Source organism: Micromys minutus (assembly GCF_963924665.1).
Source record: "Micromys minutus genome assembly, chromosome: 1".
Classification (NCBI taxonomy): Eukaryota; Metazoa; Chordata; class Mammalia; order Rodentia; family Muridae; genus Micromys; species Micromys minutus.
In genome coordinates, this window is record NC_137969.1 from 142,942,878 (window position 1) to 142,969,241 (window position 26,364).

The 26,364-nt window shown below is 39.8% G+C and overlaps 1 protein-coding gene across 2 annotated transcripts in view; it reads right to left on the minus strand.

Annotated features, from left to right (window-relative positions):
- The window catches only part of ADAMTS3 (ADAM metallopeptidase with thrombospondin type 1 motif 3), a gene marked incomplete at both ends in the record, with an annotated part of 217,544 nt that overhangs the window by 32,240 nt on the left and 158,940 nt on the right, over positions 1-26,364 (minus strand). For both annotated transcript variants that reach the window (XM_080920591.1, XM_080920590.1), the window contains one exon: positions 8,783-8,982. In XM_080920591.1, coding sequence (XP_080776717.1) covers positions 8,783-8,982 — 200 coding nt within the window. The remainder of the gene's footprint in view (positions 1-8,782; positions 8,983-26,364) is intronic.

Consider the following 26,364-nt stretch of genomic DNA (forward strand, 5'->3'; position numbering starts at 1 on the left):
CTTGCCACCCTCAGGTCTCTAGTTCTTTCTACATCCTGCTATTCCTCTTTCACTTCTAGTTTTCTTCCTCCGATCCCCTGCCCCCTCCCCCCCACTCCCTCCTCTTAGTGGTACTCATGGTCTCTGGGGTTGTCTCAGGAGTGCAATGCACTATGTTGCCCAGCAGGGGTCATCTTGGGTAAGGTCTGCACCCCCAGGCATTCTTGGTACCAGAATGGTAGTCATCTCAGGCTGGTTTCCTGTTCGGACCCCATGGTGCCAGTCTGATGGTTGTCATTCTTCACCCAGCCTGCCCGAATGGCCCTTGCAAGGGGCATCTGTCTGTTTCAAGCTCGTTCCCAGGCAGGGTTCTTCTAGTTACTAGCTTGCTACCCTTTCAGGCCCCCTGGTGCATGACTGGTGGTTGTCTCGAGCTTGCTGAAGGAATGTTAAACCACTAATTATTCAGATGTTCACAGGTCAGAACACAGAATGTAGACATAGTCTCAATACTCTTTGCCACCTCCTGATGCACACTTGACAGAGCAGCCACACATGTAACACCTCTAGGGGCATATTGTTTTATTTTTAACATGTAATAATATATTTTATTATAAACTTTATGATGAAGTTTTATATATGAATGAATATATGAACTATATATGAGTACATATATATGAGTGTATATATGAAATATATATATGTATATATGTGTATACACACATATATACATATATGGTTGTATGTATGTGTATATATGTGTATATATGTGTGTATACATACATATATATATATATATATATACTCATATATATATATATATATATATATATATATATATATATATATATATTCCTGCACCCTGCCTGAGCAGCACAGTAGAGCTGACCCTGACCATGGGGGTGTGGACAAGCTGGAATGAGGATGAGAGCATGGGAGAACATGGGAGAGCTGGCCCCACCACTTGTCTACCATAGTATGGTGACATGGGTGAGAGAGAGATGTACCCCCATCTCACCCCTTGCCATCTCTAGCAGGCAGTAGAGTGCCCCTGGGTGTAGGGGCTGCAGGTGAGCTGGCCCAGGGTTTGATGCCCTCCTCCATTCCCTTGTCCCTCAACATCTATGGCAGGCAGAAGAGCTAGCTCCCTGGGGCATGAGAACTGTCCCTGTCCCTCACTGGCTACAACATTCGGGAGAGTGGGCCCTGCACCTCACCTGGGCAGGATAGAGCTGGCCTTGGTTTTAAGGGCTACTGGTGAGCCTGTCCTGAGGGTTTTCAAGTAGGAGAGCCAGAAATCTGACCAGCTCACATACCTCCTCAAGCCCAGGTCCACAGCCTTGAATTGGCCTACCTCATCAATGAACTTCTGGTGAGCACAAAGAAGCCAGTCCTGCAGATCCAAAACTACAGGATCTCCATTACACAGGGCAACAACAGCATGTCTGAGATGAGTTCCAGGAGCAAGGTGCCTTGTACTAGACCAACAAGTCATTGCAATGAATATTTGCAGGTACAGGCTTGTGAACAGAAAGATATATGGTGGCGCATACTGCTACACACAAGATTTCTATCCTTCGTTGGGGTTGGGTCCTGTGAGGTTGCAAGGGTGGACAGCAGGTTTGGGGAGGGGGAAGGGAGTTAGATTTCAGTGTCTGAAGTGAAATTCACAAAGAACCAATATAAAAGGTTTTTTGTAAAGAATTAATCAAAAGAGGAGCAGTATTTTCACAATAGCAGAAACTAGTCTTCCAATAAGAAACACCAACAATAGCAGTCTCTAGGATCTCAAGGATCAAGAAAGTTAACTCCTATATGCAATTCACTTTTAATATATGTTCAGCAATATATCAACTCTCCATCTCTTAGTGCCCATCATGGCTACAGGTACAGTGTGGTCGCACCGAGACACACACAGGATGGAAACAATTGGAGGAAGAAGGAGCCAAGCTCTCTGGGGTCACATGTTCAAAGTCCCGGATTCTGGTCCCAGCTTTCCCAAGGTAAGCTAAGAGACTTTCGAGTGGTTACCTAACCACTCTAGACCTCAAATTTCTCGGTGAAAAACTGTAACCACGTTGGTTCTGCCTACATCGTAGACAGGTGGTTCAAATCAAGCAAGGTGACACCCCTCTATCCTCTGCCACATGCTAAATCCTTTCATACCCATCTACTTGTATATAGGGAGCTTTCATGAAAACCCATGGTCACAACCCATCTTTTCTCAAAAAACAAAAATAAAAATAAAACAAGTGGCCCATTGAACTTCTAAGGGAATTTCAAGAGGATTTAATTTAAATTTGTTAAGATGAAATTCATAATTATCAGAAAATTACTAGAAAAAAATCATTGTAGTGTAGTTTGTTTCAGAGGTGGTAGAGATCTGTCAGCAGATGGCACTGTGCACTCTTGAGACAAGGGAAGGACCAGTTGTCTGCTTCCTACACCTCCAAAGCACTTCCATCCCAAGCTGGCTTGGGGGCTTTCCCATGTTTACCCACAAATAAAGCAGCTCCCACTAAGTGCAACAGAAAATTTAAAATAGCATGAGGAAAACCTTGTTTTGGATGACCACTTATTTGAATCTGAAAAGCAAAGCAAAAATATTGGGAAACTCGTACTTGGAGCTTGTGTGTCATCTGCTTGAAGTAGTCAGTACGAGGCTGGCCCCATGAGCGTCTGATTCTCACCATGCAAGAAACACAGTATAGAAAGAACAAATACTGATTTCCCAACTTCACCCAGTCAGAATGGTGTAAACTAATGCTTGTAAAGACAACAGTTTTAGAACTTTGAGCGACAAAGAAAGTGTATGTCCTCAAGTAAAAGCAATGCCATCAGGATCTACTCTGAACATGTAACACCATGTGCACCTTTCCAGATGCCAGAGCTGGTTGTATTTATGTCAGCCTGGGCTAAAACACAATCCCCGAAACACTCACAGATACCATCTTCACTTTACAGCTAAGAAAACTGAGCCTCAGAGTTGTTCATTTTCCCACGCCACAACCACAGAACAAGCAGAGGGTGTCAGTGGCGGTTTGACTCTCCACTCAATAGATTGAATCATTTTACCATACTCTACAACACACAAATCATGGCACCACAGAACAGATTTCACCTGAGAGTGACAGCAATTTGTACCTCTGAGTTTACAAATATGGCATGGGATTATACGGGGAGAGGCAACTCAACATTAATTTGTTTTGGTTATCTTCTTCAAGGTGAATTTTTTTAAAAAAAGAGGATAGAGTTATTATAAATAACAATTTCTCTTTTCATCAGAACAATGGTGCACTAAAGTTACTGGGAATTTAAAGCCCAGAAAAGGTGAAGGAGTAAAGCAGAGTGGGGCATGCAGTCCATGTGGGACATAAAAAAGAAGCACTAAATATAGATGCTGTTATAAGCATGCATTTGACACACGTAATGCTGATGAAAAATGTCACCCATAGTGCCAACCTACTGGGCTCTGGACAGGTTCAAAGAGGAGTTCAGGGTTGAGCCCAGAGTTCTCAATAAATGACCTGAAGAAAAGGTAAACAGAAGAGTAATTCAATTTTCAGATGGCCTTGGCTTTGATGAAGTTGCCAATGATATAAAAAGGCAAAAATCCAACCGAGTATCTTTTTCCTTGAAAAAAAATTTTCTCTTCCAGGTTTGTTCCCGGTCAGGGCAATTTCTCCAGGGCATTCCCCTGGCAGGACAGCCTGACCTTTGTCTGACTAGCTGATGAACAGCTTTGTCTGGCTTCAACAAAGAGACACTCATTTTTCTTTCAGGTGAATGGGTCTTGAGAGGCAGTGTGGTATAATGATTAGGAACATGGGCCCTGAACCTGCCTGTCTAGTTAGGGTTTGAGCTATATGACCTCGAGCATGTTCTTTTACCAACTGTGCCTCAGTTTCCACATCGGTAAAGATAAGATGCCATGGTACTGTGTTCAGAGTTATTGAAAAAGTTCATGAATCCATGTGAGAACAGTGACTAAGATGGTGCTTGGCTTTCATAAACGTAAAAAAAAAAAAAAAAAAAAAAAAAAAACTGTTAGGCATAATTATTGCCATATGCTCAGAGAAGCAGATAAACAGTACAAACGTGAATTTTTAAAGAGACCTTTGGGTGTCAAGACAGCCAGGGTACTTCTGGCCAGACATAGAATTCTGAATTGATCTATGAAAAATCATCATTCTCTGCAATTGTGTCTCATGAAGCTAAACATACCAAACAAACACACTCCCAGTTTTCTTCAGCGGCTCATTTCCGGAGCATCCTAACACTCAGAATAGACAGGTGTCCTTCCACCCAGTCTGTTTTTCTCTCAGCTCCAACCTAACATGGCTAGTAGCTATAATGCTCTGAAATACTCTAGTTGTCTACAATATCCTCGTCAGACTTTGATAAGTGCCCCAACATCCAAGGAGTGGGGAACAGAAGAGTAAATGAGTTTGAATTTATATCTGATCAGACATGTATTCTAATGGGAAGAAACACAGGCTTAAAGCCTAGGGAATACAAACATGGGAAGAAATGAACAGGTTGGTAGATGGCAGTCGGTCAAACAGCTTGTGTAGAATGCATGAGTCTCTGGGTTTGAGAGACTATTAAAGAAAGAGGGAAAAGCAAGTTCCTGAAGGAAACAGGCCCTGAACTGAAACTCGACTGAGGAAGGAGGTAAAGAAGAGGAAGAGCATCCTCATCATCCTCCTGCGACCAGAATTTGCCTCTAAGCCCACAGCTCCTGCATAGCTTCTTATTAGCAAGAAATGCCCATTACATTTTCCCGACATTAGCTGCAGCTTCCTACCCAGTCTCTGATACCCCATGTAAGAGCCTGGATATGGGGAAGGAGTGTCTTTTTTATAACATGCTGAATAGGGAAGCAGCTGGCATTATCTGTCAGTTGTTTCTCACTCATGAACAGCCAGTTTCAACAAACAGAAGAGTGAATTCTCCCTTAGTTAAGATTTCTTGAAAGTACAAGGTTGTTAGAGTGGTGCTTTGTCTTTTCCCATGTGTGCATGTGCAAGTGTATGTGTATGTGTGTGTGCATGTGTACATAAATGTTAAATGCCTGGAGTGTCTTCTTCTATTTATCCCTTCTTATTTTCTGAGGTCCATCTCACTGGACCAGCATCTTAGCAATAGGCTAAACTGGGTAGCCAGTGAGCTCCCAGGACCCCTCTACCTCTGACCTCAAGTTTTGGGATTCTAGGCTGCATTGCTGCCCATGCCTTATTAAAACAATGTTTTAGTAGTGATTTACTGCAGTTTTATTTATATGTACATGACAGGCAGCTTTCAACATTCCTCATATGAAGTTTAAAGTACACAGTAACTGCATTCGAGGAACAAACAGCTTATCCAAAAACCACTCTTAAAAAATGAAAGCAAGTTGTATTACGGAGGAAATAACATGCAAGGGACTCATGGGATCTGTTAGTTGATCCTGGTCTTGATAAATGAAATGGCTCTAGAAAAGACCAAACTATAGATGAAAAGTAAAGGATGTTATTTTATATGATAGAGCAAAAAGAACGGGACAGGATGGTACCCAGTACAACCTTGACCCCATACTGGATGGCAGGAGTCAACGAATCAACAACAACACAAACAAAACCTTCCCATCTCTACAATGCAGAGGTTGGATTAGCAAGCCTTCTATGTTATCCCAAATGTAAATGCCTAGGATTCTTAGTTTTTCATGTGCACTATAAGCATCTAGAGGATACAGGATACTATATCAGTGTTCCAATAAATGTTGAACACTTACATTTACTTTTATACAAGTAACATTAGAACCTATATTCTACATATATGGTGTGGTTTGCATGATAATACCCTGTCATAGGTTCAAGTGTTTGAATATTTAGTTCTCCATTGCTTATGATGTTTGAGGGGCTAGTGTGGATTGGGTGTGCCTTTGAGAACCCCTAGCATTGCCCTGCTTCCAGTCCACTCCCTCTGCGTTGTATGTACTCTGATTCTGTGATCACTCACTGCCATGCCTGCTTGTTAGCATTTCTTCTAGCTGTCATGGACTTTCCCCCTGAAACCATCAGCCAAAATAAATTCTTTCGTGAGTTTCATTTTGTCACAGTATATTATCACAACCCTGGAAAAATCACTCAAATCTTCATAGCAACTGCCAATGATAGTGCATACTGACTTTCCTTTTGGAGTATTACTCTAGAAAGCAAGGTGGATAGGTTTCTTTTAACCAGTCTGGGAATCTTGTAGGTATCTGTCTTGCTTCCTTTTATTCTTTTATAAGCGAATGTTAGGCAGGAAGGCATTAGAAAGGCAAAGACCAGGAAAGAGCAACATCTAGTAATACTGCCATCCAGCATGAGCCTCAACATGCAAAGAAAAAGGTACCAGAGACTCAGATGTCAGGTTACTGATGGTACACACAGATATGGAGACCAAGAGAAACTCTAGCTTCCAAAATGGATGAAATCTATAATTTATATATTCTTTCAATTAGTCTCCTCTTAATAACTGGATAAAATGTTCACAGGTTCAAATAAAATAAAACAATATGATTCTACAAGCCCAGGTGACACTACCTGCACACCTGCCCTTCACCCTTACAGAAATTTGTCTTTCTTTCATTGCCTTTCTTGCTTCCTCTTCCTAACCTGCTAGGAATGGGAGTGCCAATATCCTACTAGACGAAATCATGTAGAAGGCTTTATGTGACTTCAGGGTAAACTAAAAACTTTGTCAACAAAAAGCAAACCCTAGAATGCTACTTTCTGTTCCAAACTTTTAACTAAAAGACTTCCAAATACATTCATACCTTAACATACTATTCTAAATTAAAATTCCCCTTTCAACATCTATTTGCAATCATAGTTAACTGACTATATAGTCAGTCTTTCTATTTAAAGGGTTTGTTCTTCCCTACCTTCATTAAAATTAGCAGAGGATTTCACCTACTCTCTGTGTAGAAAGTTTTACAACAAAAATCTTTCTAAGAGCAATGTCTACCCATTGCTAGGTCTTCTCTTAGTGCTGTGTGAATGGTACAGCAGGAAATATATCTCAGACATGCATCTCACAACTTTTCAATCTATTTAAAAACAATTTCCCTCCACTCGGAATAGCAGACTCTACAGCCACACCCTCTGGGAGATAAGTCAAGGCTTCTCCATTATAACAGTGGGCATGTTTGTAATAAATGTCATGAATCACACACTAACTTTGGGGTGTCTTTGAAAAACACTTTAATCATTGTGGGTTATTTGTTTATCTTTCCTAACTTGAATGAATTCACAGAATATTTCCAACTGAACTAATTATAATTGCTAATATTTCTGTATGTAGTTAACATAATAGAATTTATTTGCTTAAAATCTCTAGAATTTTAAGCCATCAGTCCTAACAATATAGGAGCAGGAAATACATTTGTTTTAAACTAAATTTCCATGGTTTTCACTTTCTTCCCATTCTGCTATTTTCACCCCTGTGCATCCCTTCTCAAATCTCTCCTCATGCACCATGGAACAGCATTCTTGCTTTTCTGTCCAAATGCCCCACCAAGGAGCCATTGAAATTCTGATGCTAAGATCTAATCTGTGCTCTTTGGTCTATTGTGGAATTCATACATGCTCTCTGACATAGCATTTTAGGACCCATAATTCAACCAACTTACCATAAATAGGCTTGTTTCCCTCTCCCCTCCAGGAAGTTCTGCATGTTAGGTGTTAAAGGAAGGCTTATGAATTCAAATAGCATCCCTGATGCTACTGCATTGATCATGAGCTTGGTCAGTCTGTACACAGCATACCTTCAGAACCTCATAGAGTTGTACAGTATGTGTAATGTTATAAACTCAGCAAACATAAATATACTCAATAAGCTTAAATACTGGTGTACATAAAATACTTGTAAATGAAATTAAGAAATTTTGTTTCTAACATATATCATCATAGTTGTATGAAATATACTACACATGGGGAGAAAAGTGAATGGTATAGACTCCCACAGAAATAAAACAAAGCATGCATAAACAGAAAGAGAGAAGAGATGTTGGCAACAAAGCTACAAGATCAATATGTCATGTCTTATAGAATGACATGAGATAGAATGCATTAAAGGGGAGGAGGCCAACACCCCAGCTATCTCTAAGAAGTAGGTGGCTTGAATGTACTGTTGTTGTTTACTTCTCAGCAATTTCTCTGTGCCAGTTACAAAGATTAAAAGAACATCAAGAACATCGATTAGAAACGATGCCAAAATTGCCTCTGAATCTGATTAAGGCTCATAAAAGAAAAATAAAGTGTGCATTACTTGAAAGGCACATTAGCAATTGCTGAACCAGGAGCTACATGCTTTGTAAGTATGCTCATTTCTATCTAAATTTCCAAACTATTGCATTTGTCTGAACATTCTTATACATCTTTGAAAGTCTTCTAGCTTCTCTGGTACAGAACAATCATGGGAAGAAATATTCAACTGGCTAGAGCACACACTGAGGCAGTCCTAACAGTCTGCAGAGTATCACTGTTCCCCAAAACGAAACTCAAAATCATGATATAATTCCTTCCAATATGGCTTCTAGAACAGGTCATTTTCATTTGGTAATGAAAAGAAACCAGTAGATTGATCAAGAGGAACTTGTACTTCATGTTTCCTTTGGCTGTCATCTTACACTTAAGAGGTATAGATCAGAATTTGAATTAAGCTTTGTGAGGCTCAGGCTGTGGGTGAGGTTCTTATGTCAATGTCTGGAGGATACTAACGAAGCAAGAAGTGTGATGGAAATGACCCAAAGCCTCAGACTGGAGTAGTTACTTACAATGTTCATCAGGGTGAGGAGGTAGTTTTGGACATGTTCTTTGCCATGGAAACGGACCACAGAGTCATCCACTCCCAGAAGCACCTCGATGTTGTAATCGTTCTCCCCTGCATGTCTGCGGCGCCGCATTGTCTCATTCAGCTGCTGGCCAATGTTGCTGTAAACTGTACCTAGATCATCAAGACCTTCCAGATCCGACTCTAATAAGAGACAAAAGGAACCCAGGCATTTCAGTTTCCCCAATGGGTCTTGTGGTACTTTAAAAAGTATATCTTCTCAGGGAGCTTTTCTTGTAATCTGAATTGTTAACATACTATTTTCAGTTTGTCTAGTAAATACTAGGCACATACATATGCTCAGAATGACTCCTTACACAGTCAACACTAGCAGTTTTATACAATAGGATTATACTATTGTCCAGGAAGGTGGACCACTGTGCCAGATTGAATGTTCATGAAGATAAGCAGTAGTCTCTTCCTAGCTCCATCCTAGAACAGGGGGAAATCATCAGGCATCAGAAACCCAGAAGAGATCAATTACAACAGTTACCATGGTAAGCCATAATTCTCTGACATGGGGTATAGAATTTATACTATATAAATTTAAGTCACCTTCCCAGTGGTCTTAGCTTAAAAACAAACTTTTGTCATATCAACACAGCTATGTTTTATGACAACTATTACTGGTCATGTTGCTAGAGTGGCACATTTAATGTATTACTTTACAATGTTGGCTTAGGGTTGAATGGGAAATGTTGCTAGGGAAAAAGTGAGCATCACGTGGGCACAACCCTTGATACTGTAGTTCTCCACATTTGGCTGGCCTCTCATCCAACAGCAAGTAAAATCTGTTGTTGTGTGTCTAAAATCATAAGGCAGCAAAAGTAAGGAACCAACTGGAAGATGCCTAACAGATTAAAATACAATTGTAAGTACAATTCATGTTTATTTTTATCAAAGAACTATTCTCATTCTTCCAATGGGCATTTCATATATAGATACAAACACAGAGAGAGATGTAGGGACGGGATGAGGCAGATACTCTTTGGATTTCATAACCTAAATTTTTCATATCCAAGTTGGTGAATTAAAACATGAAATAAGTTGGACACTAATATCATTCAACTTCTGGCATTAAAAACACACTGAAGGTATGTTCATTTCCATTTCAAGTCTATAAAACCCAGAAAGGAATTTATTCTATAAAGTGCCTTGATGTTAAACAAACTTGAGAGGACCAAGTCTGACTCACATTTTATAGAGAGGTTTATTGAATGCTGCATTGAGACCTATGAGCCATCTGAATCAGAGTCTTGACATTAATGAATAGGCATTTTCCTCCCTACCTTTGTGGTCTTAGTGAAGTTGCAGGAAAGGATGTCTCTTGGCTAAGAAGGCTGCTGACCAAGCTTTAACCACATGGGATTAGAGCAATGGAAACACATACCCTGCTCACACCTCCTCAACCCCTCCCAAATATAGAGAAATACCTATTCCTGCCCAACATGTACTGGCACAAGCTACACTTATGACTACTTGGTTTAAGAGATATACTGTACTTCATTTTGACCCAAGCCCAGTTCCTAACTCATTAGCTGGGAATTTTCTCTCATTGAGAACTCACTGGCTCCACAGTGTAAAAATAGCTCTTACCATCATCCACATAAAACAGAAAGCTCCCCTCAAAAGTTGCTTTTCAAGAGCTGCAGACCCATACTGGGGCCTGGAAAGGATACCTGCACAGAACTTTAGTATTCAACCTCAAGTCTCTGCACACACTTGAGAGAGTGAGAGGTTGTGGCAGCTAGTCTACAGATAAAACTCTGATGGATTAGCTCTCCCTTCTAAAAATCTCTTGTTTGGCAGAGTTGTCAGAAGCCATGTTCGATGGAAATACTCTAACAGTGTTGTTGTATCATTAAGCCTGATAAATGAACAGGGGTGAGGGTTGATTGTGGCGAGACAGTTCGTTTTGCCCTGACACCCCCCAGTCTGGCTTTTGCATTACTCCTTAAATGAATGGAAATGGAGAAGACATTTATGGCACAAAATGTAACATGGGAAAAAGAAACAAACTCTTTAAAACTACAGCTCCCCCCCCCACCACCACCACGTGCCTTTTACTCTGTGCTGTGCAATCTTAATTCCCATGATTCTGAATGTGGGCAGGGTCAAACATTAGGACAACTTCAGGCAGTTTTTGCTTATGCATATCATAATTCTGGTCATCTCTGGGGCCACGAAGTATATCTATTCATAATTACTTTGCCTTAGTATGTTACTTATAAAAGTAATATCCCAGTGATTAGTAGCATAGTTCCCACCCACCCCCCCCAGACAGGATATCATTATGTTCTTTAGGCTAGACTCAAACTTGCAGTTAGGTCTCCTGGGAAACTAAGAATAAGGTGTGTACCATCACCGCCAACTAACAGACGTTATACTCAAACAGATTCATTTTCAAATCTTAATAATGACCCATCCCGCTGTAGTTTTACATAAGATGACAAACCTCTTTGATCCTTGGCTACTTCGTTTATGAAATGGAATGGTCCTTATACTCTGGGATTGGGAGATGGCTCTGCTGGTGAGAATGTTTTTTGGACAAGCACAAAGACCTGACTCCAACCTCAGCATGTATGTGCTAAAACTAGGCATAGATTCCTGCAAGCCTAGAATCACAGTGCTCTGAGTATGTGTGAGGAGGGAACAGGAAGATAGGTGAGGACTGATAGAATAACCCCAGGTATACAGAGATTCTGTTGCAAGAGAATTGCAGAATGATACACAGAAGGAAACCAGACTTCCAGGCTAGCTCAAGGTTCACTTAGAGGTTCTGCCTCAAGGAAATAGGTCAAGTAACATCACAGGACACTTGATATTCTTCCATGGTCTCTGAATGTACGTGCGTGAGTGTGTATACACACACACACACACACACACACACACACAGTATTCACAACTTTCCCCTCCAAGCTTCTTGAAAATATGCTGTCTCCTATGTGGCTCTTAGATTTGCATCCCTAACTTTGTGTACTCAACTTAAGAGTTCCTGTAGAGGCCAGAAATCTATAAAGAGGCCACTAGGAAGGGGATGCCCTAGATGTGATGGTACAGTAAGATACAGGTAATATGAATTATAAAGATAGGGATAACTGAGGTAGAAAGGTACAAGCAAAGAAGGAGTGGTAGAGTGTGGGTGACAGGAGGTAAGTAGACGAGCCACGCAAACTGAAGGGGTTATAGAAAACCCATATAGAAATAAACTATCTTATAAACAATTTACAAAGTGTAATGTATGGAAAAATGTATGGCTCTCCACTGACAGCTGGATTTCAGTGGGTAGAAAGAATGTAAGATCTGAAAAAAGGCTGTGAAATGCTACTTCTGGACACCACATAGCAAGCATGATCAATCTCACAGTAGTGTGGCTGCCTGAATGTGGAGCACATGTATGATGCCCATGTGTTGATAGAACCAATGGCCAGTCTTGGGTATGGCTGTCAGAGAACAATGGCTCTAGTTACTTTGTATGAAATTATTTGTGCCACAGTGCATATGGCTTCATGTATTCCATATTTAGGGTTTGATGTTCATCTTGATCATGTGTTGGAGTAGATTGTCTGGCTGAATGTAGCTAATATAATAAATAGGACCCCTACATGTATTTTTGTTAGGGCTGAGGTATAGGAAGTAATATGCATATAGCAAATGTGAGTCTGAGGGCAGTTGGTGTGACCTTGAACAGTAAGACTGATGAGGTTAACGGTCAAAAGTATTCCACAACAAGGAACTTTATATCAATGATGTGTTCTCAGAATATCAAATATGATTTTTACCTTTTGGAAAAAAATTGATTTTTCCTTTTGGGAAACAGTAAATTCTTGAAATTTATCTTGACATCCATTAATGAATATATTCACATATAAAGCAGATTTTGATTGCTAACTTTTTTACTCCCACTAGTTTGCTGACAGCAATAATAAACATGACTACTCTTCTCTGCACTTCTTGGAGTGAATTTTGAGGCAAGATATAATTGAACAATTCAGTCATAACATCTTCGGCGACTTTTAGTGTTAAATGAGGATTTTCTTTTTGGTGCTGAAGTACAATTTTGAACTTACTAAATATGGTATAACTTATGTTACTACTCACTCTGAACACTTGGTCTGAAAAGGATTTTTAAGAAGGAATTGACATGTTTTAAGCCTAATCATACTCATGGGAAATCAAAGTATGCTTATCATACTTTGTTTCTCTCCTCAGAGGTCCCTATTGTCTGAAGGAGACAGCTAAGGTTGGAAAGGTGAATGTTTTGACTGAGTTATGAATCAGATACAAATAGCTGCAGGTTTAAGACAAGCGCCACCTTGTGTTCGATATGGTGACAGCATCCTCTTCTCATCTGGCTGCTCCTTACAAAGAGCAGAATGCTCATTCTATTTGAAATGGGCTCAGAAATAAGCTCAGCTAAATGTTCCCATCTGTAAGGTGATTAAGGGGTTCACATTACTGAAGATATGATAAACTTAAATAGAAACATTGCTTACACTGGCGACTTACACAGAAGACCCATACAAGCATCCACAGGAGGCTTTCCCAAAGACGTTGCAAAGGAAAGTGATTAGACTCTGTAGCCGCATTCCTGGTTTTCCATGCAGCGTTCCCTTATGCTACTGAAGCATGAGATCAGGACTGGAGGAGGAGGCTCGGAATGAAGGCAGTACCAAGGCTAGCGGTGTGGTTATGGAAAAGGAATGCATTTGATGAGCGTAGGGTTCCACAAGAACACTGGAATGACTCCAGATTAAACTAATAAAAGAGGAACAACTCTTTTATCATGTTTAGGCCATTGTCCTGATTGTCCTTTCTTTTTTTTTAATGTTCTTCAGAGTCTAATCCTAACATATGTAGCACGAACCCCATATAATTGTTGCCTATATTTCTCCTATACCATTTACTCTGTGGGAATGCAAGTTACATTTCACTCCGATAATGTGAATGATAAAAATGTCTAAATAAATAAATAACCGCAATAAATCACATAACATTTCTTTATAGTGACATCAAAAAATGGGAGCGAAACGTACTGTCATGCAGTAATAAGAAACACAAAGTGAGTCTATGTAGAGGTGTGGCATTCCTCGTGAGTAGAATACTGTGTTGAAAATGAAATCACTTGAATACCACAAGCTGCTTTCCCAAGAGTAAGTGGAGAGCCTACGATCAGAGCCAAAATAGATGTAAAATCCAACAGATGTCACCTGCCAGCATCAGAATCAGAGGGAAGTCAACTTCATCATGTTAAGCCGTTAGTATTGTCCTATGGTGATTTTTCCTCCAGCATCTTGTTTATCATAGGTAAAGTGCCAGTCTCCAAAAGTACCAGGGTGAGTTATAACATATGACAGTAAAATGCTGGACCCAGCAGGGAAATTGTATAATGATGACTCAAAACCAATATCTAGGCTAACTTAATATGTCTGGTCTAAAGTTGCCTTAAAGAATTTCTGCTTTCAAACTATGTGCTGTTTCCCTTTAATGAATAAGACTGTCAAAGGTCCCCTGTCTCCAAAGTTTTAACTGTAAACAGTGCATTTGTTTCACTGTTACTACCTCCCTTCAAGGTATAACGTACAGCATCTTTACCTCCAGATTCTCTCTTTGAACAGGCAAATATGGTGCTTGCATGCTTTGGATTTTAATACTCATTTAGCAAACAAAAAATGTAAAAGTCACTTCAATATCCAAACCATGAACTGCCTTTTAATGGAATATCATTGCATGCCAGTTAGATTTATTTTCGGTTATCACTAATTTTAAAGCCCCCCTTTACTTGAAACATTGTAAGGAGTTTGGGATTCTATGAATTGTATGGCACAGAGGATCAGAAGGAGGGGTTCCTAGGGAATCCCATCAGCAGATTATCAAGCACCCAGGCCTTTCCATTTTCAGATATCCGGTACTGTTTATGTATAAAGTTCCTCATCAGGTTAATGACATCTAGAGTGTCACCAATTCTAGAGTCGGAGTCAGGTCCAGCAGACTCTGCCTCCCTATGTGTCTTGGGAGCAGGTAAAAAGGCTGGAGAAGTTTTGGGCATAGTTAACGGTTTTAATGGCCAGAGTCCAACTGCACACATTTAAAACCATCCCTGGTAGATAAGAACAGATGCTTCAGTCTGTCTCTGGCAAGGGCAGAAAATCCAGCCTGGTGCCTGGTGCCAGGCTTCCCTGTAGCATATGCTCAGATATGGGAGACATCATGCACAAAAAAGAGGACAGGGGAACGGGCTTTGACAGAACCTGTTGGCATTTGCACATTTTATGTGTAATTTCACATCTGTTTACCTAGATTCAGCTTTGCGTTCCTCTGTGCCCCCCCCCCCCAGTATCCTCGGAAAGCCGGTCCTTCACTGGTGAGTACTTATAGGTTTTTATCACTGTTTCTTATTCAGCCAGGTGGCCGTCATTTCTGCGCTTTCTAAACTCCATGCACATAAAAAATGTGCCATCATTTTAGCCATCCCTAGCCTCTTCCCTGGAGTTCCGACGCATTCCCTATAAAGTTAAATGTAAGATCAATAATAGCTTTACATGTGCCCTACTGTCACAGCAGGCATACTGGAAATATATTCTTTATTTTTCTGAGGTGAAACATGAAACGAAAACAGCACAGTGTTATTTGCCAATCCGGAATGGAGGTGTGAGGACACTTTCTAAGCAATGCATTTGGTCACACATTGGCCTTCCTCAAGTGACCCCTCTAGGTCTGTTCCGTTTAATGAACTGATTGGTGACCCCTCATTTTCTTGTTTTACCTTTGCTGAAAGCAGTTTGATGTGATCCGAACAGGACCAGCATGAAGCTCCTTCCTCACACCACCACCAATAACAGTCTTTCCTTTTCCAATATTCTTTAGAAAACACTTATTCGGTTGCAGCCCTTTAAAAGGGATTCTATGTTATGCTTTACCTCAGGAACTGATGATTTTCTCTGTATTTTAAAGGCTTCATTATTAAGTCATTTCTTTTTGTTGATATATTCTGTATATTAATACATATCCTCACTAAAATCTTAAGGTTACTTTTCAAAGGCAGCACAGTTTATGATCTTCATATTTTACTTTTATATATTTCACAGCAATCCAGCATTTCTCTTCCTGGTCACTGAATTCTGTTTTTTCCATATTTATGGCTTCTGCAGATGAGTTCTATTAAATCCAGGTGACGATGACAGACAAGGGGAGAGGTAGTCACAGCCCATTTACTTTTACATTCTGACCATCCTGCACCACTAGAAAGTTTTGACCCAACTGTATAGAGAGATGGGATTTCCTTTCACAGATGTCAGGTACAAAGCTGATGCCCTAATAACCTCCTCTGTTTCCTCACTGAGAATCAAAGAGTCCCTTTATCTCAAATACCACTAGTCTTCAAGAGTCATATAGATTATTTTCTCTAAATGTGTAGAGAATGATAAAAACATGTTTACAAAGTAACCATAACTGAACTATTAACTATTAACATTTCTATTTATTCTTTGAGATAAATATGTAAGGAATCCAGGACCTTTCTCTGGACCACTGTTCTAAGCACCAGTAGACAGGCCAAACAGGCCAAAAGTCTTCCTTCATAGGACCCGTTCTACAGTCCTAAGAAGAATGACATACAGCAAGAATTTAAAAAACAAATAGTATGAAAAGAACAAGAGGAGCAAAGGAAAGGGGGTGTGGTTTTATATAGGGTTTTCCAAAGAAGGGAGGGAATAGGCAGAGACCTCGAAAAGTGAAGGAATGTGGCATGTGAATGTCTATGCTATATTTGCATGAGACACAGGTTGACTACTTACATGTACTGAGCACTGAGATTATATGTGGTCTGTCTCTAACATGTTTGTGTGTTGGAAGCCTGGCTCTTAACTGTGGTATTAACAGGTTTAGAATCTTTAAGAGGTGGGGCCCAGTGGGAGGTTTATTGAAGCCATGGGCCTGAGAAAGGATTGTGCGAACAGAGCTGCTCTATGTCTTCCAGTCTCAAGATGTCATGGCTTAGGCTCATCAGCTGGCATCTACCATGACCTATGCACAGAAATAGTCCTATCACATGCCACACCCTTAAAACACCAAAACTGTGAGTTAAGTAAACTTCTTTCCTGAGCAGCTTGTTTTGAGTATTTAAGTAACAAAATCTAAGTAAGTACACTAATATCTATCTTATAGACCTCTTCCAGAAGGGGCTTGCAATTCTAAATGAAATAAGAATAGATTCAAGTGTGTAGTGAGTGAATTGAAGCAATTCAAGAATTGTTTCATCAAAGCTTCAATGTACAGAACATAGGGAGTATGTTCCTATTAACCTGGCTATGAAGTCACCAAAAATCAGAAGAGACACATAATCCAGGGGCTCTGCTTCAACCTGAGCCTCAAAGAATAGAAAGCTTTCTCTGCCTAGTGGCCAAAGAGGCATTTAGAAATTTGAAGTACTCCTGCTGGCTCTGAAGAGAGGCCCAATGGATCAGAGAAAGGCTAATGGTAGACCTGAGTTGTCAATAACCAGCCAGGAAACAGATATCCCAGGCCTATAAGAACAAGAACCAGAATTGTGACAACATCTGGAGTGAGCCTATAAGAATAATATATAAGAAAATTATTAACTTCTGCCTCCAGATCAGACATAAAGGCAGGCCTATAATTCCAGGTACTAGGGAAGCTGATGTAAAAAGGATACAAGAAAGTCCAAAGCTTAGGCAAGCTACAGGGTGAGTTTATAACAAGTGTGTGGATTTTGCCACCTAAAACAGCAGAGATCCAGGGACACAGGCCTGGTGAGACTGTGCTGTGAGTAGCCAAAAGACAGAGAGGCCAAGGCTGAGCACAGGGAAAACACAGCCTTATGGTTGGTTCAGGGGAGTAGGAACTCTGCCATAGGGACTCAGTATTTCCCCAGAAAGTCCTTGTGCACAGACAAAATGCTCAGGCCATTTGCAACCTGGAAGAGAGGAGATCCAGGAACGTAGGTCTGGTAAGACTGCGCTGACCTCAGATTCATGGGAGAGATAGGTAACAATCACTGACAAGACCGCATATAATCACAGGCAACAAGATGGTAAGAAGAAAGCGAAAGAACCTAAGCAATGGAAACCAAGACAACCAGGCAGCATCAGAACCCAGCTCTACCATCACAGCAAGCACCAGAATGCTAAACACTTCAGAAAAAGAAGACTCACACCTGAAATAACACCTCAAGACAATGATGGAGATCTTTGAGAAGAGCATGAATTACTCCCTTAAACAAGTATGGGAGGACAATTATAAACAAATAGAAGCTTTTAAAGAGAAAACAAGAAAAATACTCAAAGAAATACAGGAAAACAGAACCAAAGAGATGAAGGAATTGAAAATAAAAATAGAAACAATAAAGAAAACACTAAAAGAGACAACCCTGGAGGTGGAAAACCAAAAAAAAAAAAAAAAAAAAAGAAAGAAATCAGGAGTCACAGATGCAAGCATCTCCAACAGACTACAAGAGATGGAAGAGAGAATCTCAGGAGCCGAAGACAACATTGAAAACATAGACAAAACAGTCAGAGAAGATGGAAACACCAAAAATCTCCTAACCCAAAATCTCCAGGAGATCCAGGACACAATGAGAAGACCAAATCTAAGGATAATAGGAATAGAAGACAAGGAAGAATATCAACTAAAAGGCACAGTAAATATCTTCAACGTACCTAAACATAAAAAAAGCAATATACAACAAACCAATAGCCAACATCAAACTTAACAGTGAGAAACTTGAAGCAATCCCACTAAAATCAGGGACTCGTCAAGGCTGCCCACTCTCCCCCTTACCTATTCAACATAGTACTGGAAGTCCTGGCTGGAACATTTGAAAGAAAAAGAAATCAAAGGGACACAAATCGGAAAGGAAGAAGTAAAAATATCACTATTTGCAGATGACATGATAGTATATGTAAGTGACTCCAAAAATTCCACCAAAGAACTTCTACTGCTGATAAACAAATTCAGCAATGTGGGTATAAAATTAACTCAAAGAAATCAGTAGTCTTCCTCTACTCAAAGGACAAACATGTGGAGAAAGAAATTAGGGAAAAGATACCCTTCAGAATAGTCACAAACAATATAAAATACCTTGCTGTGATTCTAACTAAGCAAGTGAACAACCTGTATGACAAGAACTTCAAATCTCTGAAGAAGGAAATAGAGGAAGATCTCAGAAAATGGAAAGATCTCCCATACTCATGGATTGGAGGGATCAACATTGTAAAAATAGCCATCTTACCAAAAGCAATCTACAGATTCAATGCAATCCCGATCAAAATTCCAACCCAATTCTTCATAGAGCTGGAAAGAACAATGTGCAAATTCATCTGGAATAGCAAAAAACCTAGAATATCAAAATCCATCCTCAACAACAAGAAAACATCTGTGTGAATCACCATCCCTGACCTCAAACTATATTACAAGGCAATTGTGTTAAAAACTGCAGGGTAGTAGTACAGAGATAGGCACGTGGATCAATAGAATAGAATAAAAGATCCAGAAATGAACCCTCACATATATGGTCACTTGATTTTTGACAAAGGAGCTGTAAACATTCAATGGAAAAAGGACAGCCTCTTCAACAAATGGTGTTGGTTCAACTGGCACTCAGCATGCAAAAGAATGAAAATAGACCCTTTCTTATCTCCTTGTACAAAGCTCAAATGCAAGTGGATAAAAGATCTCCATATTAAACCAGGTACACTGAAAGTATTAGAAGAGGAAGTAGGAAAAACCTTAGAATAGGCACAGGAGAAAATTTCCTGAACAGAACACCAATGGCTTGTGCTTGAAGGTCAAAGGTCAACAAATGGGACTTAATGAGACTGCAATTTTTCTGTAAGGCTAAGGACACTGTTAAGAAAACAAAACGGCAGCCAACAGATTGGGAAAAGATCTTTACCAACTCCACATCTGATAGAGGCCTAATATCCAAGGTATACAAAGAACTCAAGAAGTTAGACACCAGAGAATCAAACAATCCTATTAAAAAATGGGGTACAGAGCTAAACAAAAAGTTCTCAATTGAGGAATATCGAATGGCTGAGAAGCATCTAAGGAAGTGCTCGACATCCTTATCCATCAGGGAAATGCAAATCAAAGAAAACCTGAGATTACACCTCACACCAACCATAATGGCTAAGATCAAAAATTCAGATGACAGCAGATGCTGGCGAGGATGTGGAGAAAGTGAAACACTTCTCCACTGTTGGTGGGGTTGTAAACTGGTACAACCACTCTGGAAATCAGTCTGGTGATTCCTCAGAAAATTAGACATAGTACTACCTGAAGACCCAGTTATTCTACTTCTGGGCATATACCCTAGAGACACTCCAACATACAATAAAGACACATGTACCACAATGTTCCTAGCAGCCCTATCTATAATAGCCAGAAGCTGGAAAGAACCCAGATGTCCTTCAGTAGATGAATGGATACAAAAATTGTGGTATATTTACACAATGGAGTACTACTCAGCTATCAGAAACAATGACTTTATGAAATTCCTAAGAAAATGGATGCATCTAGAAAATATCATCCTGAGTGAAGTAACCCAGTCACAGAAAAACAGACATAATATGCAGTCACTGAAAATTGGATACTAACCTCAAAAAGCTCTGAACACCTTCCAAAACAACTCACAGGCTATATGAAGCTCAAGAAAAACAAAGGTCAAAAAAATGAAAGCCTCAGTCCTTCTTAGGAAAAAAATAAATGTATAGCACCCTTTCAGAGTGTGGTACACCTGGACCTTATTTGTTAGTAATCCAAGAGCTAAGATAAGAGCCTTGTGGCATTTTTTGGTATTCACAGATCATTATGCTTAATCTATACTCAACAAGAAATCTGTTTCCATGTTATGTTCTGTCCTACATGTACTTCATCTTATAGTAACTAGTGGGATTTCATTGCATGTTATCAAACCTCTAAAAGAATTAAGTAAGTACTGACAAAAATATTCATGTAATGTTATGCCAAAATGCCTTTAAAGTCTGTATATATATATATATCCCTGTTTTTTTTTTTTTTTTTTAAATAAAGTTGTAAGAAAAAAAAGTGTGGGAAATTTAGTAAGAGCTTCTCTCAAACTAAAAAGAAAGGACTGGAGATACAGCTCATTGGTAAAGGTCTGATCTTTAATAATATACACACATACACTGAGTCTACTTGGCTAAGTGTTAAATTTGGTTGTGCCACATGCTAATCACAGAACTAGTCTAGGACCTAAGATGTCTGACCTACAAAACCAAAAATGGTGGGTATTGTCTTAAGCCTCTAAGGCCTGTGACAAGTGATTACACAGTGGTGGCATCGAGAGAAAACTGAACAGGTTATAAATAAGCTCCCAGTTTGGCAGTGCTGCTTGCCAGTGTGTGATTTGGTGAAAACCACATAAACCAAGAAAGAGAGAGAGAGAGAGAGAGAGAGAGAGAGAGAGAGAGAGAGAGAGAGAGAGAGAGACAGAGAGGGAGGAGGAGGAGGAGGAGGAGGAAGAGGAGGAGTAGGAGAAGGAGGAGGAGGAGGAAGAGGAGAAGAGGAGGAAGAAGAAGAGGAGGAAGAAGAGGAAGTGGAGGAAGAAGAAGAGGAAGAGGAAGAAGAGGAGGAAGAGGAGGAAGAGGAGGAAGAGGAGGAAGAGGAGGAAGAAGAGGAGGAAGAGGAGGAGGAAGAAGAAGAAGAAGAAGAAGAAGAAGAAGAAGAAGAAGAAGAAGAAGAAGAAGAAGAAGAAGAAGAAGAAGAAAGGGAGGGGAATGGTGGGAGGGGTGAGTGAGTTATTACTTTTGTTTGTTTTGTTGTTGTTGTTTTGTTTTTATCTAAATACCTTCCATGCTTTGAAAAGTACCTGGAATTTAGCTTCCTAGGTTTTCAATGTTTTGTTTTCTTCCTGCTAATTTTAAACTTCCTGTACAGTCAGGGCTGGTTTCAGAAAGACTGCATTTCGTCATCATGGTGACTTGCCTTGTTTCTGCTTCTTTATGCACGTAGTAATTTTTGATTAAGAGAGCCAAATTTGTAAAATTTATACTTTTGGCTGTTGGATATATTTATCTTCCTATAAATATTCTTGAGCTTCCCCCTTGGATGCAGTTAAGTGACATGAAAACAGTTTGTTCCTTTTGGGTGCTGTGTGTAGGATTTATTAGGCCAGGCCAGCGTAGCATCTCTCTAAGGGTAATTGCTACTACTGAGGAATGCCCTTCTGGGTGTCCTCCATGCTGTATGAGTCAGTAGACGACACAGTATGACCTGCAGTGGCTCCTTGTGTATGCCCATACTGTCGCCAGTACTCCATTCGGGTGGAGATTTTCTAGCTTTGCCTATTTCCCCACATGTATGCACCAACCAAGGCTCAGCTGCAGAAGAGCAAAGTCCTGCAGAGATCTGTAGAATTTTACCTCTGTGTGCATCCATCCTCCCTCTTCCAGGACTTCACTCAGTCGTGCGGCTCTCAGCTCTGACTTCTCAGTTCTGGAAATCTTTCAGACTCTACCTGCATTCTCATTTCCTAAGATCAGACTGGGAACACTCAGGACAGTAAGTCTGGGTTTTCCTGAAGCTTCCCTGACCGCAGTTCTTCCAGCCTTCATCTCTTGGGGGCATTCCTTGTCACTGTTTGATACCCACTATCATGCCAATTGCTTCTTCGTGTATTTGTCCATTTCTGGTTGATGCAAGCAGGAATGTGTGACTCCATCTTGGGCAGGACTAGAAGTCCATTGAAATTGGCTTTGCTACCAGTGTATGTAGTTTAGGGGTACTGGCCTTCTTTATATCAGTGATATGGCTTAGAATGTGCATCCCTCATCTTTCAAGTGACTGCATACACATATCTATTCAGATCTGTGGAAGTCAGGTACCAGTTGAATGTTCAGCATAAGCCCTGCCAAAATTCTTATAGTAAAAACCATGTTTCTCCAGACATAAAATATTCCTGAGCATGTGGTAACAATGACAACCTGGCTTAGAAAACACAAAGCTTATGGTTGAGTGGCACTCGGTGAACCTCAAAGATTGACATTCATTTTTCTCATAATTGAATGGGGATTTCGTGGTTGATTAAAGACTATCTGAGCCAAGAGGTATTATAAAAGTGCTCGGATTTCCAAAAGTTAGGAGTAGGACAACATGCTTAGAGGTGGCAGAGCACAAACGTGGAGGCCATTCAACAAATGTCAACCATTACAAACACGTATCCTCCTAGTCAAAGGAATGTCATATTTCAGGTATCCACTGACAATGTTTGGCTCTCAGCTTTTTAAAGAAACAGACCTGTAAAATCATATTCAGATGATGGAAAATTAAGGTGAGCCTCTCTCAAAAATCAAGGAGAGCAAGAAGCAACTCAGAATCAACTTTCCTGAGATAAGATTTGAACAATGATTCATGACACGAGTCTTTCTTTTATAATTTAAAAGATTTCTGACATTATTAACTTTAATATCTTTACTTATAGAAATTTTATATGTGAGTGGTAGGGTTACACATTTGCAACACTTTCTCTCCCACCTCCAACCCCTTCAATATTCCTCCAACTCTCTATCAAATCTATGAGCACCCTTCTTAATAGTATTGCTACACACACTCACACACACCCCTTCCCTCTCTCCCTATTCAGACCATTTCCATTTGTTCTTATGTACATGTGCCTAGGGTTGACTACTTGCAACAGGATAACTCATCAGTCACTTCTCTTGGGGTCCTAGTTCAGTTACTGGCGGAGTGGCTCCTAGAAGGGAGGAGAGAAGCTGTAGCAGCACTTTATTAACCTTGGACAACATCGTGAGGGAAAGTAATTACAGGCATCATCTTTCTCTCCCTCTCTGAGTTTTGTAGCATTACCATCACATGGGTGGGCCAATTTGCTCTCCCCTTCTGGGCAGCAGTCCTAGATCCAAAGACTAGTAGCTACTCCTCCAACCTTTCCAAAAAAATGTAATGCACACTTAATTCTGTACATTAAATCCTTTCGTGCTTAAAATAGCTAGTGTGGTTTGAATTTCCTGGAATGGAATCTTGACATATATATATGGTAAGTTATTTAACAAAACTGGCTCTTGAATGCACGTCCATGAAAGAAGAGGTTTGGGTTTCTCAGTAGCAAGTTCTGCCTACCTTTGGAATTCTGTTTTTATAATTCCTTGCTTTTACAGAGTTTCCGGGAACCTCTATTTTTCTCCTGCTGTGTCCTTCAGGGATATCTGTAATTTGGCTAGCAGTCCCAGGCTCTATATCTCTTTTATTATGAGCACCTATGAATACACATTCAGTAACTATATCTAAAGATATAGGATGTGGACAAGACAAAGATAGTAGTATACTGAACACCTACTATGTGCCAGATAAAACAAGTAACATTTTATACATTGTCAGTTATTTCAAGCACCTGCTTAGACTGTCCTAGAAGAGCATATATTTTGACTGGTCTACATTATAATAAATTCCACGTCCCACCTATGGAAAACTCATTCCCACCCCCATTCAATTTGGAGTCTAGTGAGTAGAGCTGCTTCTGCACAGACATGAGGCAAATCATGACTTCTTGCCTTCCTGATCCATCTTGCTTCCTGGTCCATCTTGCTTCCTGGTCCATCTTGCTTCCTGGTCCATCTTGCTTCCTGGCCCATCTTGCTTCCTGGCCCATCTTGCTTCCTGATCCATCTTGCTTCCTGATCCATCTTGCTTCCTCGTCTATCATCCTGCTTCCTGGTCCATCTTGCTTCCTGTCTATCTTGCCTTCTTTGGCAGGAGGGATCTTCACACATCCCTTTACTCATGCAGACATTTAATTCTATACCTCATGACCCCTGGTTTTCTTGGGATGCTTTGGGGTAGTTCTTTCTCGTAAGATGCTGTTCAGCTTCATCCATTAGCTGAGAACCATCCAGGGCCCTTCATATTTTAGGAAGTCTCTTACACAAGTTTTTCAGTAATAGAATTGATGCCCTTTGTTTGCTGTGTTACAGGACACCATCTTCTACAATGGCCTTCTACTACTTTATCAAAGAATTTATCTCACAGGATTAACTACTCAACAATCCTCCTGTATATCTCCAGGTAGGATGTTTGACTTGTCAGGTCAGTGTCCAACTCCAGTAATTCTTTAGGCACATTGTTTTTAGACTTGATATCATACCAGCACTTCTAAATCCAGTAATATATTCTAGGTGCCAAGAATTGTGACTCTTTCACTTTCCTGCCTTCTATAACCATCTGAGTTTTGTTTATTTAAAGTATTTTCTTTATGTGCTACCACAATAAGTTTAAATAATTCTTTTATCAATGAGCATAAACCTTTTGGAGTTGACCAAAAATTTAACCATGTAACTATATTCTGTATTATCTATTGTTCACTAGTTTTATGATTTATTTAGAAATGTTAATCTGTTTTTTATCACCGCCATCAGCTTCACCGCTACCACAACCACCAAAACCACCATTATCGTCACCATTATTGTCATCACCATCATCACCATCACCACCACCATCACCAGTACTTAATCTCATTATCCTATACAGTTGTTTGCCTGAACAAAATGATATCTCAAAACATCCTTACAGAACAATTCAAAGTTTTCCCCATCTAATTTCCCCATATCTCTTATCATCAGTTCCAGAGCACACAACTAAAGCTTATAAAGCAAAAACTTCAGCACAAAAGAATCTTCAAGTAAAAATTCATACTTCGTGTATAGGAACAAAAACAGGGACAAGATACTGAAAGCTACCTAATGTTACATACATGTTGAACACACACACACACACACACACACACACACAAACACCTTTTATGAGACATCAGCTCTACTCTCATATATAAACAGAACAGAAATGAACCCATATGTAAACCTATATATAACAAGAATATTCACAGAAATGGTGCACGCGACCCAAAACTGAAAATTGGGTTGCATGAATAAGTTATGACATTTCATAAAGCAAGAGGAATTTATTGTTATTATATGAAAGAATATATTGACTATCCAAATAAACAGTGCATACTGTATCATTTTATTCATATATATATATATATATATATATATATATATATATATATATATATAGTTTGAGAAAAGCCAAACTACAGTCTCTCCATAGAATTTAAAACAAGTATTCTACAATTGTGACACAAAGGTAGACAAATATGATACTGCATAGAACATTAAAATCCCAGAGAGCATTAAGTATACATTCAATTGATAAAAAATGATTGGTTAAAATACATACACATATGATATCACTTCTCAAAAAAGCCATTTAACAACTAAACAACAAAATCAAATCAAAGAAGTTACTTCCTAGGGTTTGACATCTGGATACCGTAACCCCTACTACCATACACAGAAGGTGTGCAGAAATTTCCTCAAGATGTCCATGAGCAAGCAAGCCAGTAAGTAACATCCCTCCATAGACTCTGCATCAGCTCCTGCTTCCTGACCTGCTTGAGTTCCAGTCCTGACTTCCTTTGGTGATAAACAGATGTGGAAGTGTAAGCTGAATAAACCCTTTCCTCCCCAACTT